The following is a 17500-nucleotide window of genomic DNA, read 5'->3' on the forward strand; positions in this document are numbered from 1 at the left end:
CTCTGTCTAATTTTCTGATAAGATGAGCGATTAGATTAATCCACACATAATAATCACACGCAAAGTAATTATGGCCGGATTTTTCTTCTTCTTCTTCTTCTTCTTCTTCTTCTTCTTCTTCTTCTTCTTCTTCTTCTTCTTCTTCTTCTTCTTCTTCTTCTTTATTTATTTATCCTTTTTTTTTGGAGGGGGAGGGGGCATTTTGGGGGATGGGGGGGAGGAAGGAGGGGGGGAGGGGGATGGTATCATGCTCTTGTTACATGTTAGATACGCGAAAACAAGACTAATTATCAAAATGACTTTAAGATATTGGAAGAGAAGATGAAATATGTATATATATATATATATATATATATATATATATATATATATATATATATGTATATATATGTATGTATGTATAGGCCCTATATGTGTATATATATACATATAGAAAGATACATACATACATACATACATACATACATATATATATATATATATATATATATATATATATATATATATATATATATATATATATATATATAGCTATACATATGTGTGTGTGTGTGTATGTGTGTGTGTGTGTGTGTGTGTGTGTGTGTGTGTGTGTGTTTGTGTGTTTGTGTATGTGTGTCTATGTATGTATTTATGCATATATGTACGTATACTTATACATATGCGCACATATATGTAGATATATGCATGTGTTTACATGTGTACATATATACATACATCATACACACATACATTCACACCCAACCCCCACCACCAAAAAAAAAAAAAAAAAAAAAAAAAATGCAATCGTCCCCCCCTCACCCCCTCCCCCTGCCCACCCCACCCCCCGGCTTCAGCGATCAGCTTTCAGCGCGCGTCATCTCGGCCGAGGCAGCGGTGCTCTCGGCCGCCCCCCCCCCCCTTCAGCTGGTCCAGTTGGGTTGTCTTGCGGAGAATCTTGGGCAGCTGGGGAGGCAAGGTGAGGAGGTCGAGAGTGTGGGGAGTGTGGGAGAGGTGGGAGGAGGGGAGGGGGAAGGGTGGGAGGGAGTGAGGGTGGGAGGAGAGGAGGGAAGGGAGTGAGGGTGGGAGTGTGTGGGAGGGGGGGAAGGGAGGGGGAGGGAGGGAGGGGAGAGAGAGGGAGAGATTGAGGAGAGAGTGTGGGAGGGGAGGGAGGGGAAGGAGGAGGAGGGAGGGAAGCTCGAGTCAGAGTGTGCCGGAGGAGGGAGGGAGTGGAGTGGGTAGAGGGAAGACGAGAGTGTGTGGGGAGGATGGGAAGGGAGGAGGAGTAGATGGGGTGAGAGGTCCAGAGTGTGGGAGGGGGGAAGGGGAAGGGGAAGGGGAGGGAGAGGGGAGGAGGAAGCTCAGGTCAGTGTTTGCCGAAGGACTGGAGGGAGTGGAGTGGAGTTGGGGGGGGAACTGGGAGAGATGGGAACGAGAGGGAGGGGTGGAGAGGGATGGAGGGAGTTGAATGGGGGATGGTAGAGGGAGAGGGGAGGGATAGGGATAGGGAAGGGGGTGAGAGAGGGATGGGAGAGAGGGGAAGGAGAGGAGTGTAGGGGAAAGTTGGTAGGAAGGACTTGTGAGGGGGTGTTGGGAGGTGGAGTAGCCAGGTATGGGTGTAGGAGGGAGAGGAGGAGAGGGTGGAGAAGGTGGGAGGGAGAGGGGGAGAGGGGGAGAGGGGTTGCGTCTGTAGGAAGAGTGTAAGGAATGTATTTTTGTGTTTGTTTGTTTAATCTGATTCTGATTGTTTGTCTGTGCGGGGAAGGAGACAGAGTATATATCTATGTTTATTTGTATGTGTAGGGGTGGGGGGGTAAGAGGAGAATACATGTTTGTTTGTTTGTTTGTGTTGCCACGTCTATAAACATCTGTCTCTCTGGTTGTCTGTCTGTATATATACACGTATAATAAATCTATCCATCCATACTTACATACATACATACACACACACACACACACACACACACACACACACACACACACACACACACACACACACACACACACACACACACACACACACACACACACACACACACACACACACACACACACACACACATACCCACACACCCTTACCCTTACCCTCACCACCCAACATACACACACATACGTACACACAAACCCATGTGCACGCCTACGTGTACACATCAACGACCGATAGCTTCCCTTCCGCTTTCACATTCTTCATCTTTTTTCTTTTTTTAATTCGATAGATTTTTTCATCCCACTTCGTTCCAGTTGTAATAGATATGGTGTTTGGTCGCTTCTCTTCGTCTATGTGTCCCACGCCCGCACGCCCCCGGTCTGCCCTTGTATTGGGGGGGGAGGGGGGGAAGAGGGTTTTGGGGGCGGCTGGGGAAATGTTCAAATGTTGAAATGGTTTGCCTTAATTTTTATATTCATATATTTATCTTTATTATTATTATTATTATTTGTTTTGTTTTTCTTTTTTTGTATTTTTTGGTTTTATTTATTCATTTTTATTTTTTATTTTTTTTGATTATTCGATTTTTTGTTTTATTCTTTTTTTTTTTTCTTTTTCTTCTTCTTCTCCTTACTATTATTATCTTTGAGATAATTCTTCCATTTTTTTTTTTTGTGATTCTTTCTTCATCGTCTTAACTTTTCTTTATAATCTTCCTCTTCTTCACTCCAACCTCCTTCCTCCCTCCCCTCTACCTTCCCCTCTATCCCCCCCTCCTCTAATATCCCCCTCCCTCCACCCCTTTCCCCCCCTCCCACCAACCCCTTCTTCCAACCCCCTCCACCCATCTTTATTTATTTATTTTTATCATTATTATTATTCTTATTTATTTTACTTTTTTGCATATTTCCTTCCCTCCCTCTCTCCCCCATTCCCGCCTCCTCCCTCTCTCCCGCCTCCCCTCTCCCCTTTCATATCCCCCTCCCTCCACCCCTCTCATGTGGAGAATCCCTCATTCTTTGCATATCTCCCTCCCTCCCCTCTCCCTCTTCTCCCTTCCATCCTTCCTCCCTTCCTCCCTTCCCCCCCTTCCAACCTCCCGCCAACCTCCACCCATATATGTATATATATATATATATATATATATATATATATATATATATATATATATATCCAACCCAAAGAACGCATGTATCTCCCTCCACCCCTCTCCCCCTTCCCTTCCCTCCCTCCCTTCCTCCCTTCCCCTTCCCTCCCTCCCTTCTTCCCCCTCCCTCTCCCCCCTCCCCACCACCCACCAACCTCCACCCCCATCTTTTTTCTCTTTTCTTTTCTTTTCCCTTTTCAACCCCAAAAGAATCCCTCAATCCCCCTCATTCTTTGCATATCTCCGAGCGGGTTGGTGGAACAGATGGTGAGGTAATGGATTGTAATGAGAGTGAACCCGCGATCATTAATTAATTTCAAAAGCCTTGAGATTAATCAAATATTTGCTCCTTACCTCCTTCATTCGCGGATGATTGGTGAAACTGATAGAGAGAAAAAGGGGGGAAAAGAAGAAGGAAAATGGATTATGAAAAGGGGTTGAGAAAGAGAGAGAGAGAGAGGGAGGGAGAGAGGGAGGGAGGGAGGGAGGGAGGGAAGGAGAGGAAGGGAGGAGGGAGGAGGAGAGAGAGGAGAGAGAGAGAGAGAGAGAGAGAGAGAGAGAAAGAGAGAGAGAGAGAGAGAGAGAGAGAGATATAGAGAGATAGATAGACAGAGAGAGAGAGAGAGAGAGAGAGAGAGAGAGAGAGAGAGGGAGGGAGGGAGGGAGGGAGGGAAAAGGAGAAAGAGAGATTGACAGACAGACACACACATACACACACACGCACACACATACACACAAATAGAGAGAGAGAGAGAGAGAGAGAGAGAGAGAGAGAGAGAGAGAGAGAGAGAGAGAGAGAGAGAACAAGATCACGAATACCACCTCCTCCAAGGGCGTCCCCCAAGGCACGAGCACTTGCCTAAGGTCCCCTGAGGGTCAGCACGACCTCCCTCCCCCCCCTCTCCCCCATCTCCTCCCACTCCCTCCACTCCTCCTCTTCTCCCCCCTCCTCCCTCCCTCCCCTTCCTCCTTCCCTCCTCCCCCTCCCCTCCCTTCTCCCCTTCTCCCTCCTTCCTCCTCCTCCCCTACCCTCCTCCTCCTCCTCCCTCCTCCCGTCCCCTCTTCTCCTCCCTTCCCCTCCCTCTTCTCCTCTTCCCTCCTCCCTCCCCCTTCTCCTCCCTCCCTCCCACTCTTCTCCTCTCTCTCTCCCACCTCCTCCTCCTCCTCCCCCCTCTCCCCCTCCTTACCCTACCCCCTTCATTAAGTCCCTGACCATCTCTAACTAAACACTTATAAACACTTATATACACTTACAAAAACTTATAAACACTTACAAAAACTTATAAACACTTATAAACACTTATAAACACTTATAACCGGGAAAACCATACTATTAAACACGCGTATATAATTACAAAGATAAACGAAGATGGAGAAAGGGAAGGAACAATAATGATAATGGTTCATAAAGAGATTTGTACAAATGGAATTGAAGACATCAATCTATTCAATTATTTATGTATGTGTATCTTTCGACGAATCATACATCTTCATTTAGATATTTGACGATTAATATATGTCTCTGTGTACCCTTTATCACCATCTATCTGTCTATCTATCTATCAAGCCATCTCTCCATCCATATATTAGTTCATCAATCTATCTAGCTATCTATTGCATCTATCTATATATCTATTTATCATTCCATTTTAGCTATCTACATATCTACCTATTTGTGTCTCTTTCTATCAATCTCCTTCCCTATCTATCTACTTATCTATTTATCTACCTATATATCTATGAATCCATAAATATGTACCTTACAAATAACACATATTTTATCGTATTTACAATGAAGAAAAAAATATATACATATTTAGCTTATCTATCTATCTACCTATTTATCTATTCTCCCATAAACATGTACCTTACAAACGACATATCTTTTGTCGTATCAAAAAATAGATAGATAAATGAAAAATAATTAAATAAATAGAATAAAATAAAAACGTATTTAGCATGAACTTCTTATTCTGTTAAAGATGATTAAAAGAATTGAAAGAATTTCCTTATAAAATTATAAGTTAACTAACAACATCTCTAATTTTATTAATCGGTTGTTTCACTTCGTTAATTAAAAGTAATTTTCACATTTATTCAACGTCACTTCATCTGCGAAACACCTTCTGTTAAATGACGTGAAAAAAAACGTTGAGGATTTAAAATAACTAAGAGAGAAATGGTGATAAATAAGGAGAAAGAGAGAAAGGGAATAATCGTAAGAATAGGGAAGGAGGAGAAGAGGAGAATTAAGAAGAAGAAATGAGAAGGAAATGGGGAATCAGGAGAAAGAGAATAATGTTGATGATGATGAGAAGGAGGAGGAGGAGAAAGAAGAAGAAGATGAAGAATAATAAGAAAATGAGAAAGGAGAAGAATAAGGAAGAGGAATAAGAGGAAGAGGAGGGGAACAAGAGGAAAAGAGGAGGAGGTAGACGAAAGAGGAGGAGGAGGAATAAGAGGAAGAGGAAAAGGAGAAGACGAGGAGGAGGAGGGATAAGAGGATTAAGAAGAAGAGGAAAAATAGAAAAACGAGGAAGACGAAGAAGAGGAAGAAGAAAACCAAGAAGAAGAACAGAAGAAAAAAAAGAAGAAATAAAAAGAAGAAATAAAAAAATAATATCAATAATAATAAAAGGCAAAAGATTAAGAATAAGCCGAAAACTGAAAAAAAACAAGACGAGAGAAGAACAAGAACAAGAACAAGATGAACAAGACAAGACTGGCCTGCGTTCCATTAAGACACACCTCGCTTGGCCGCGTTCGAGAAGGACCTGTCACGTTTAGCTGTGCGTTCGCTATAAACAGCCGAAAAAGGATCTTCAATAAATCCGTTTTAACGTCATTTTGTTCCTTCTCTAATTTTTTTTTTCTGCTTTTATTTTTTTCGTCTTTTTATTTCTTCTTTGTTTTTTCTTCTCCTTTTTCTTTTTCTTCTTTTTTGCTTTCATTTTTTTCTTAATTTTCTTCCTCTTTTTCTGATATTTTTTTTCTCCTTTTCTTTCCTTTTTTCTCTTCTTCTCTTATTTTCTTATTCTTTTGTCTTCTTCTCTTGTTTCTCTGACTCTTCTTTTTCTTATCTCCGACTCTGTTTTCTTTTCTTATCCTACTTTTTCCTCATCTCTCTTTCCCCCCTTTATTTCTCGTCCCTCTTCTTTTCCTCTTTCCATTTATCTCTTCTATTCCCCTCTTCCTTTCGTCCTTCTACCTCAACCCCTTCCTACCTTCCTGTTTCCTTTTTTCTAGCCCATTCCCCCCTCTTCCTCTCTCTCCCCCTCCCTTGTCCATTTTCCATTCCTCCTTCCCCTCTCTTTCCTTCCCCTTCCCTTTCTATCCCCTCCGCCATTCCTCTTCATTCTCCTCTCCCATCCCTATTCCCTTCCACCCTCCCTTCTCACTTTCCCCTTCCCAAATTCCTCTCCATTTCATCGACCTTCCCCTCCCCCTTCCCCCTTCCCCCTTCTCCCTCCCCCCCCTCCCCTTCCCTCCCCCTTCCTCCTTCCTCTCGCTTCTTCTCCCCTTCCCCTCCCATCTCCCATCCCATCCCCCATTCTTCCCATCCCCCTTCCCCTTCCTCCCCTTCCTCCTCCTTCCTCCCCCCCTCCCTCCCATCTCCCTTCTCCTCCTCTTCCCCCTCCCCATTCCCATCCCCCTTCCTCCTTCCTCCCCTCTCCCCTCCATCTCCCTCTCCTCCCATCCTTCCCCTTCTCCTCTCCCCTCCATCCCCCTTCTCCCTTCCCCTCCCTCCCACCCCCCCGCTACATCTCAACCTCATGTCACATCACTCAATATAATGGCCGGTTCTCGCTGGATAATTAATAAAAAATGATACACTTTCAAGTCACGCTGGTTCTATTGGCCGGGATCTCTGGAGATGAAATTTAGTGGATTTTTTTCCTGTTTTATTATTATTATTATTGTTATTATTATTATTATCATTATTATTATTATTATTTCTATTATTATTGTTGTTGTTATTATTATTATTATTATTATTATTATTATCATTATTATTATTATTATTATTATTATTATTATTATTATTATTATTATTATTATTATTATTATTATCATTATTTTTTTTATTATTATTATTATTGTTGTTGTTGTTATTATTATTATTGTTATTATTATTATTATTATTATTATTATTATTATTATTGTTATTATTATTATTATTATTATTATTATTATTATTATTATTATTGTTGTTGTTGTTGTTGTTGTCGTTGTTGTAGATGTTGTTGTTGTTGTTGTTTTTGTTGTTATTTTGTTGTTGTTGTTGTTGTTTTTAGAGTTTAGAGTTTAGAGGAGTTGTTGGTTTTTCATTGTCAGTGTTGTTGTTTTGCTTGTTTGTTTTCTTTATTTGGTTTGGTTTTCTTTATCCATGTCATGTCGTGTTTTATTTTTTATTTTCTATTTTCTTTTTTGGGGGGGATGTTGTTTATTGTTATTGTTTTTTATTTGTGATTATTATTGTTACTTTGATATCTGATTTGGTTTGGTTGTTTTTACGTTTGTTATTATGATTAATATCATCATTATCACAAATACGATCATTATCATTAAATTAATCTTTATCATTATTTTCATTCACATCGCTTTTATTTTATTTTCTATTTTTTATAATCTTACTTTAAGAAAAACATTGTTGATAATCGTTATGATTATTTCATTATCATCATCACCATTGCAATGATTGTTATTTTAATTAAAACAATCATTATCAACCTTATCATTACTATCATCATTAATATTTCTATCGTCATTATCAATAATATGATTTTTTGCAATTATTAGACATGAATAATGAATGACAATAATAAATAAAATAATAATAACAAATAAATGAAATAAAAAGTCGATAACAATAATATAAAACGAGTAATTAGAATAAATATAAAAGAAATAAAAAAAGGAAGGAATTCAGTCAAGTGTTAAGCTACGCACTTTGTCACACTTATATCCCTCCCCTCTCCCCCTCCCTCCCCTCTCCCCCTCCCTCCCTCCCCTCTCCCCCTTCCTCCCTCCCCTCTCCCCCTTCCTCCCTCCCCTCCCCCCCTCCTCCCTCCCCTCTCCCTCCCCCCTCCCCTCTCCCCCTCCCTCCCTCCCCCTCCCCCTCCCTCCCTCCCCTCTCCCCCTCCCTCCCTCCCCTCTCCCCCTCCCTCCCTCCCCTCTCCCCCCTCCTTCTCCCTCCCCTCCCTCCCTCCTCTCCTCCCCCTCCTTCTCCCCTGCTCCTCCTCCTCCCCTCTCCCCCTCCTCCCTCCCTCCCCCCCTCCCCCTCTCCTGCCCCCTCCCCCTTCCCCCTTCCTCCCTCCCCTCTCCCCCTCCCTCTCTCCCCTCTCCCCCTCCCTCCCTCCCCCTTTCCCCAATCCTCCCCTCCCCTCTCCCCCTTCCTCCCTCCCCTTCCCCTCTCTTGCCCCCTCCTTATACTCATACTCCCCTGACCTCCCTCCCTCCCTCCCCCCCTCCCTCTTCCCTTACCCCTCATACTTATGCACCTTCTGAGTTATCTTACCCCCTTATACTCTCTCTATCTATCTATCTATCTGTCTGTCTCTGTCTTTCTCTTTCTATCTCTCTCTCTGTCTATCTGTCAATCTATATATATATCTATCAATCAATCAATCAATCAATCAATCAATCAATCTATCTATCTATCTATCTATCTATCTATCTATCTATCTATCTATCCATCTATCTACCTATCTATCTATCTATCTATCTATCTCTATCTATCTATCTATCTATCTCTTCCTCTCTCTGTTGGTAATAATAATAACGATAATAATAACAGTAATGACCATAATGATAACGATAATAATGATACCAACAATAACAACAAATTCATAATAAGCAAATAACTATACAATACACAACACACACATACACCAAGCACCGATATTTAACACGTGAACTAACATGACCCACGCATGACCTTAATTAAAACGACGTACATCATTAAGGATTAATGATGATTATCAGCCCTGCCAATTATTCCCACACAGCTGATGCCTGCAAACCGTAACCCGTCCGCTTGCAATATATTTCTTGCAGAAAGATCGCTCAAAAATATATGCAAGTCAAGGCAGGTCGACAAAGGCATCAGGTTGTGGAAAAGTTGGTATTGAAAGAAGAAGAAGAAGAAGAAGAAGGAAGAATGAGGAGGAATGGAGAAAATGATGAAAAATGAGAAGGAAATGAGAAGAAGAAGGAAAAGAAGAAGAAGAAGAAGAAGGAAAAATGTGGAGGAATGGAGAAAATGATGAGAAATGAGAAGGAAATGAGAAGAAGAAGGAAAAGAAGAAGAAGAATAAGAAGGAAAAATGTAAAGGAATGGAGAAAATGATGAGAAATGAGAAAGGAAATGAGAAGGAATTGAGAAGAAGAAGGAATGGAGACAACGAAGAAGAAGAGGGGGAAATGAGAAGGAAAGAAGAAAATGAAGAAGAAGAAGAAGAAAATGTAGAAGGAAAGGAGAAATCGAAGAAGGAATGGAGACAACGAAGAAGAAGAAGGAAAAATGAGAAGGATTGAAAAAAAACGAAGAACATGAAAAATGTGAGAAGGAAAGAATGGAATAAAGTATGAACGAAAGGAAGTGAAAAAAAAATAGAAAAATCAACGTTAGAAAAAATATCAGAACAATAAACAGGAAAAGAAATAGAAAAAGAAAAAAAAAATATATAGAAAGACAATAAAACCAAAACAAAAGAAAATAAAAAAAAGAAAAAAAAGAAAAAGAGAAGAAAAACTAAGAAAATTTAACAATTCAAAAAAAAGAAAAAGAAAAGAGGCCAAAACACGAAAAAGAAAAAGACATTTCAAAATTCATTATCATCTTGAAGGCGTTGCTGCCCATTTTCTCCAAGAAGCTCATTTCGTATTAATTTTTTTTTTCTTTTTTTTTTCAACGAAGCGGTTTTGAGAGCAGATTTTCAGACCAAGATATTTATTTTCCCTCTCTCTCTCTCTCTCTCTTTCTCTCGTTTATCTGATGGAGGTATCTTGTTCTCCTTTGCTTTCTTTCTTTCTGTTTTTCTTTTCTCTTTCTTTCGTTTTTTTTTCTCTTTCTCTCGTTTATCTGATGGAGGTATCTTGTTCTCTCGCTCTTTCTTCTTTCTTTCTCTCTCTCTCTCTCTCTTCTCTCTCTTTCTCTCCCTTTTTCTCTCTCCCCTCTCTCTTACTTCTCTCTCTCTCTTTTTCTCCCTCTTTCTTTCTCTCTCTCTCTTTTCTCTCACTCTTTCTCTCTCTCTCTCTCTCTCTCTCTCTCTCTCCTCTCCTCTCTCTCTCTCTCTCTCTCTCTCTCTCTCTCTCTCTCTCTCTCTCTCTCTCTCTCTCTCTCTCTCTCTCTCTCTCTCTCTCTCTCTCTCTCTCTCTCTCTCTCCCCCTCTCTCTCTCTCTCTCTCTCTCTCTCTCTCTCTCTCTCTCTCTCTCTCTCTCTCTCTCTCTCTCTCCCCCTCTCTCTCTCTCTCTCTCTCTCTCTCTCTCTCTCTCTCTCTTTCTTTCTCCCTCCCTCTCTCCCTCCCTCTCCTCATTCTCATTCTTCCCCAATTCCTCCTCCTCTCTCTTCCCAGAGAATGTCTCTATTCCCCCCATCTCACACCAGGCGACGACGAAGACAACGACAACACTCACCGCTCCATTAGCCATTGCCTTCGTCCTCCGCATAAAACCCACTTAAAGCATACAACCCGATTACACGCATCGGAATCGAGAGAGAGAGAAGAGAGAGCCTTTGAGGGTAGCGCCGGGTGCAGGGAGAGAGAGAGAGGGGAACGGATGGGCGCAAAATTTGCATAAGCGATTTTCGATCGGAAATAACTCGGTCGGTTTTTTTTTTTTGTTTTTTTTTTTTGGGGGGGGGTTCGGGATGGGGTTGGGTGGGTGGGAGGGGGGAAGGGAGAGGGATATGGAGGGGTAAATAGGGAGGGAGGGATAAGGGGAGGGAAGGGAGAGAAGAGATGAGGAGAGGGAGGAGATAAGAGATAGATAGATACATAGAGAGAGATGGAGAGAGAGAAAGAGATATGGAGATAGAGATGGATAGATACATAGATAGATAGATACATAGAGAGAGATGGAGAGAGAGAGTACGAGAGATGGAGAGAGAGAGAGAGTACGAGAGATGGAGAAAGAGAGAGAGAGGGAGAGAGAGAGAGACAGTGCGAGAGATGGAGAAAGAGAAAAGAAATGGAATAGAGACTGCGAGAAAAGGGATGGAAGTGGAAAGATGGAGCAAGGATGGAAGAGATGGGAGATGATAAAAGGACAAAGAGAGAAAGGGAAAGAAATGGGAGAAGATAGAAAGAAAGGGAAAGAGATGGAAGAAGATAGAAAAAAAGGAGAAAGAGATGGAAGAAGATAGAAGAAAAAAAAGAGAAAGAGATCAAGTGGGAATTAGCAATCTACTCACAGACGCGGATCATCCCGATTCGAATCACGCTTCGAAGCAATATGACGAAAGCAAAACTATTTACAAAACAATCTATAAGTCTATAAATTAATTAACAATCTATCTGTATTTTCCAGGACGACGTGTCTACTTATGCAGCCCCAGCACCTGCCATTACAAAGGTATGTAAGAGCTACTGTGAGCATATTAATTTACCTTTTTTTTATATATCGAAGTTATCCACGCACGTTTAAGACGCGACGCTGAGACTATGGCGATTCGGAACACAGTCCATGTCGAATTGAACTTTTCTTTAAATGCATGTCCTGTGACGTTAATGTGGAGGTGAGGATACATTTACAATCAGGCTGAGACCGAGGTTAATCGAACTGTTAGAAGACGGGGATACGCAGCCAGGTAGAATGAAAGTCGCGAAAGGACTACATAGACAAAGAGAAAAAGAGAAAGAGAATCATAAAATAAGTGAATGAAATAGATAAAGAAAATGGAAGAGAAACAAAGAAAGAAAATGAGAAGAATTAAGATACAGAGAGAGAGAGAGAGAGAGAGAGAGAGAGGAGAGAGGAGAGAGAGGAGAGAGAAAGAGAGAGAGAGGTCTGTGTGTTCCGCTACGCTCTGAAACTGTTGGTTTTGTTTGTGGACATTTTGTGAACTTTGGCAGTCGTCTTTGATTTTATGGTCGATGAAAGTTATCTTTTGTGTACTTATACTATGCTTATTAATTGGTGATAGAAAATAAACAAATAAACAAAAAGCACTTTGACGAGGTTGTCGGTATTGCTTTTTGGTGTAATATTTTTTGGTGTTTTTTTCATTTATGTTTTTTATTCTGTTTTCTCTTCTACTGAGGTGAATACCAAACGAGGAAAGAAAGGAAAATATAGGATAGAAAGAGGAACAACAGTGAAATACGAGAGAGAAATGAAAAGATGGAGAGGATAGAACTAAAGATAGACAAATAAGATAGAAAGACCAACAACACACACACACAAAAAAAGAGGAAAAGAAGAGACAGAAAAAAAAGTATAAAGAAAGGCAAAAACAAACACGAAATAGGAAAAGCAAGGACAAAAAAAAAGGCAAAGACAAAAAAAAAAAAAAAAAAAAATTCTCTTCTCGTGATCCATCCAGTGGGTATTTTAAGTGACTATCTCGTATCATAAGCGAGTGTCTCATAGTTTACATTTACATTAAACCGCGGGATAGCGTTGGCGTCTGAGAAGGGATACCGGATATAAGAACCGCCTATCGTTATCCGTTGGCGAGGAGAGTGGAAAGAGAAAAGAGAAAGAAAAGAGAATGTGAAAGAGAGAGAGAAATAAGAGAGAAAAACAAAGAAAAGAGAGAGAGAAAGAGAAAGAAAAGAGAAAGTGAAAGAGAGAGAGGAAAGAAAAAATTATGAATGAGTTTGCGAATGCGTCGAAAAAATGGATGTTTATGGTCGTTGGTTAATTGTGGTAAAGAAAGAAAGATAGAAAGAAGGAAAGAAAGAAAGAAAGATGGATAGATAGAAAGAAAGAAAGAATGAAGGAAAGAAAGAAAGAAAGAAAGAAAGAAAGAAAGACAGAAAGAAAGAAAGAAAGATAGATAGAAAGAAAGAAAGAAAGAAAGAAAGTGACTCGTTGGATAGTTTAGAATATCTTTTAAAATCATGAAAAAGAAGAAAAAAACATGTGAATCGTTGGATAATTTAGAATATCTTTTAGAATATCTTCTAAAATCGTCAAAGTGGAAAAGAAGGAAGAAGGAAAAGGATGAAAGTGGAGAAGGAAAAGGGGGTAGAAAGAGATAAATAAGGAGAAAAGAAAATGAAGAAAGAGATAAAGAAAAGCAAAATGGAAGGAGAAGAAAGAGATTAAGAAGAACAAAAAGGGAGAAGAAAGAATAAATATACAAGAAGAAGACGAAGAAGAAAGAGAAGAACAAAAAAAAAGAAAAGAACGAAGAAATATAAAAGAAGAAGACGAAGAAGAAAAAGATCAAGAACAAAAAAGGTAAAGAAAATAAGAAATATAAAAGAAGACGAAGAAGAAAGAGATTAAGAAGAACAAAAACGGAAAAGAAAGAAGAAATATAAAAGAAGAAAACGAAGACGAAGAAGAAAGAGATCAAGAAGAATAAAAAAAAAAGCGAAAAGAAAAGAAGACGAATAAGACGAAGAAGAAAGAGATAAAAAAGAACAAAAGAAAGGAAAGGAAGACGAATAAGACGAAGAAGAAGAAGAAGAAAAAGAAAGAAAAAAATTACACCCGTAGCCCAGCTCGAAACCAGAACCCTCCCCGCCTCTCGTTTTCTATGACACTCCTCTCCTCAAGGCGATCCTCCCACGCCCAAAAATAGAAAACGGAACACCCTCGCTCACCATAAATAACCGATTGGCTGGACTTCGTTTCCTAAAGAGCGATAATCTGAGCGGAGACGAGGCCATAATGTCTATAATGACAAGACTGTCTCGGAAACACCTTGGCCGCCGGGGTTCGGACTTATTTATGGCTCGCGAAGCAGAAGAAAGGATCGGATATCGGTCCGACGGCGCTGGGAGAGATTACGTGGCGACGAGCGGGAGGTAAATTTGGCGCGAGTTTTGCCTTTTGTATAATTGTATCCGATCGATGTCTGTGTTCCGTTTTCTTTCTTTGTTTTTCGCTCTTTGTGTTCGATTTTTTTTTTTTTCATATTCGCTCGATGTATTTCTTTGTGGGATTTATCATTATCATTATTTTATTGATTTATTTACCGTTTATTTATCTCTCTCTCTCTCTCTCTCTCTCTCTCTCTCTCTCTCTCTCTCTCTCTCTCTCTCTCTCTCTCTCTCTCTCTCTCTCTCTCTCTCTCTCTTATACCTACGCCATACTCTCGCGCTTCTCCTCCTTTCTACCACTTATAAACCAAAAAAACAATCTACAGAACGGAATCAAACCCTACAAAGCACGATTACGTAGTTTTAAAAGGTGTTGAAGCGGGTTTAACTGCGGTTTCGGCTGCGGTTACAGATGGTCTATTACCCATGACCAGACTGCCAGGGGTACGATGTGGTACAACGGTACAGGAACTCAGACTGTCTTGGGTACAGTGTCTGCGGCTGTGGCACGAGGGAGGGGGGGAGGGGGGAGGGGGGGGAGGGGTAAGAGGGGTAAGGGAGAGGGGGAGTAGGCGGTAAGGGGGTAAGGGAGAGGGGGAGGGGGGACGGTAAGGGGGTAAGGGAGAGGGGGAGGGGACGGTAAGGGGGTAAGGGGGCGGTAAGGGGGTAAGGGGGAGGGAGGGGAAGTAGGCGGTAAGGGGGGGTAAGGGGGAGGGAGGGGGAGTAGGCGGTAAGGGGGTAAGGGAGAGGGGAGTGGGCGGTAAGGGGGCGGTAAGGGGGAGGAAGGGGAAGGGAGGGGGCAGTAGGCGGTAGGGGGTAAGGGAGAGGGGGCGGTAATGGGGTAAGGGGGAGGGGGCGGTAAGGGAGAGAGGGAAGGGAGGGGGGGAGGGGGGGGTGTATTGCTAAGGTAGACTCGAATGTCAGTCAGTTCAGGTGTGGTTTAAGTCGATCATGCTTGCAGTTGGGTACGGAGGAAAATCCTTATAATTGAAAAAGAAAGAGGAAAAGAAGATGAAGAGAATGAGAGAGAAATAAAAAAATAAAAGAGAGAGAGAGAGAGAAAAGAGAAAGAAAAGAGAATGTGAAAGAGAGATAAAAAGAAAAAAAAAAGAGAGAGAGAAAGAGGGAGAAAAGAGAAAGAAAAGAGAGAGAGGAAGAAGGAGAAAAGAGAAATAAAAGAGAAAGTGAAAGAGAGAGAAAAAAGAGAAATAGAGAGAGAAAAAGAGAAAGACAGAGAGAAAAAAGAAAGAAAAGAGAAAGAAAAGAGAGAGAGATAAAGAGAGAAAAAAAAACAAAGATTTTTAACAATTTATCGATATACCTACCCATAAAGAATCTAGATATAAAATGGACCACATACCTTGTCAAATATGAATCTCAGATCAAGCAAGTCCTCTTCACGAGATGTAACACATACCACATACTTCTCATACCACATACTTTGTCACGTCCATGATAAAACCATATCCATGTACCATACACCTTATCGAGAGAATAATTATAATAAAACCGATCGCATTTACTAGAAATAGATAAATGAGATACCTTAAAAAAAAAAATAAAAAATAAATTATTTATTACCAAATGACTCGTATTGTACTTGGTAAGGGGGTTGCCAACGTATCAATTTCACGGTAAAAAGACATGAGGCGTGAGAAAAGTGAGCAGGGTACAGGTGGGTACAGGTGAGACAAGCTGGGAGGTATGTCATTACGCGAGCCAAAAAGAAATATAAAAAAAAAAAACAAGAAAAAAAAGAAAAAAAAAAAAAAGAGAAAAAGAATAAAAAAGAATAGTAATAAAAAAATCAACTTTCTAGCAGATCAATTTTCTTGTGTATATTTAGAGGCAATGTCAGTCGATATTTTATAGGTTGTGATATATCAGTGATGGTGATAATGATGATGATTGTAACGCTAATATTGATAGTTGCTAGGAATGAAAGTGAACTTTTTATTTTAATAGGATTCATATGAATACAATTTTTCACAATCACAACAACAGAACTAATGCATATAAATCCTATTAACAATAACAACAACGAAATAACAATAACAAAAAGTTACTAATAATTACACTAATGATAACACGAATAAGCAATATCTAAGCTATACAACGACAACAACAACAACAAAAAGAATCCCACCCGTGAAAACCAGTTATGCAGCAACAACAACAACAAAAAACAAAAAAACAACAACAAAAAACAACAACAACAATAACAAAAACAACAGCAACAACAAAACAACAAAAACAACAAAACAAAAACTAAAACAACAATAAAACAACAACAAAACAAAAACAAAACAACAACAACAAAACAACAACAGCAATCAAAACAAAAAACAACAACAAAAACAACAACAAAACAAACAAAAAGACTCCACCACAGCCTTCCCTCCCTTGTAATATTTACCTGGTATTTGGTACCCTCAAACCACCATGCCATAAGGGTTAAGATACCAGCTCGAGGCGTAAAAGAGTGGTGGAGAATCATTGGTGGAGAAGAATTGTTATTGATGGAGAAGCAATGCTATTTATTATATTCATTATGCTTCTCTGTTTCCTCTTTCTTTCTTTTGTTCTCTTCCTTTTCTTCTTCTTCCTCATCATCGCTTTCTTTTACTGACTTCTCTTCCTCCTCCTCTTCCTCCTCCTCCTCCTCCTCCTCCTCCTCCACCTACTTAATTTCCTGAAGGAGGAGAAGGTGGAAGGAGAATGATAATAATAATCATTATTATTAAGATGATGATAATGTTAATGTTAATAATTATTATAATGATGATAACGATAATAATGATAAAATACTTATAATGAAATGATAATAGTGATGATAATGAACTGATAATAATAATGATAATATTGACAGTAATAATAATGATAGTGATAATGATAATGATAACAATAAGAATCATAATGAAAATGATAGTAACAATAATAACACAACCGCCACCAACAAGAACATCAACAATAATGATAATAATAATAAAATCACCAACAAAATCAAGACAAAGGAGAAGGAGGAAAAAGGAGGAGGAGGAAGAGGTGGAGAAGGAAGAACCGAGCCACCCCACCACCACCACCCCAACCCCCAACCCCATTCTCAACCCCCCCACGCCCCAACCCCACGCTCCACCCCCCGCCCGCACAACCTCCCCCAAGCCCCAACCCCCCCGCCCCACACCCCCTCCCACCACTCTCAACCCCACGCTCCACCCCCCCCGCCCACAGCCCCACGCCCGCGCCCCGTCCCCAAGCTCCACCCCCCCCCCCCCCGCCCAACACACTCTCCCCCTTACTCTCAACCCCCCGTCCACAATCCCTCCCCCACGCCCCACCCCCCGCACACAACCCCACTCTCCACCCCCCCGCCCACAACCCCACGCCCACGCCCCCACGCCCCCTCCAAGAGTGAGTCGTTTGTCCTCCCACGCCCACCGCAGCGACCGC

The 17500-nt window shown here is 40.8% G+C and overlaps 1 protein-coding gene across 1 annotated transcript in view; it reads left to right on the plus strand.

Annotated features, from left to right (window-relative positions):
• LOC113819134 (knirps-related protein) overlaps positions 1–17500 on the plus strand; it is a gene marked incomplete in the record, with an annotated part of 184997 nt that overhangs the window by 87347 nt on the left and 80150 nt on the right. Inside the window, 1 exon segment of the mRNA XM_070114841.1 lies at positions 11586–11630. Coding sequence (XP_069970942.1) covers positions 11586–11630 — 45 coding nt within the window.

This window comes from Penaeus vannamei, chromosome 36, assembly GCF_042767895.1.
Source record: "Penaeus vannamei isolate JL-2024 chromosome 36, ASM4276789v1, whole genome shotgun sequence".
Lineage (NCBI taxonomy): Eukaryota > Metazoa > Arthropoda > Malacostraca > Decapoda > Penaeidae > Penaeus > Penaeus vannamei.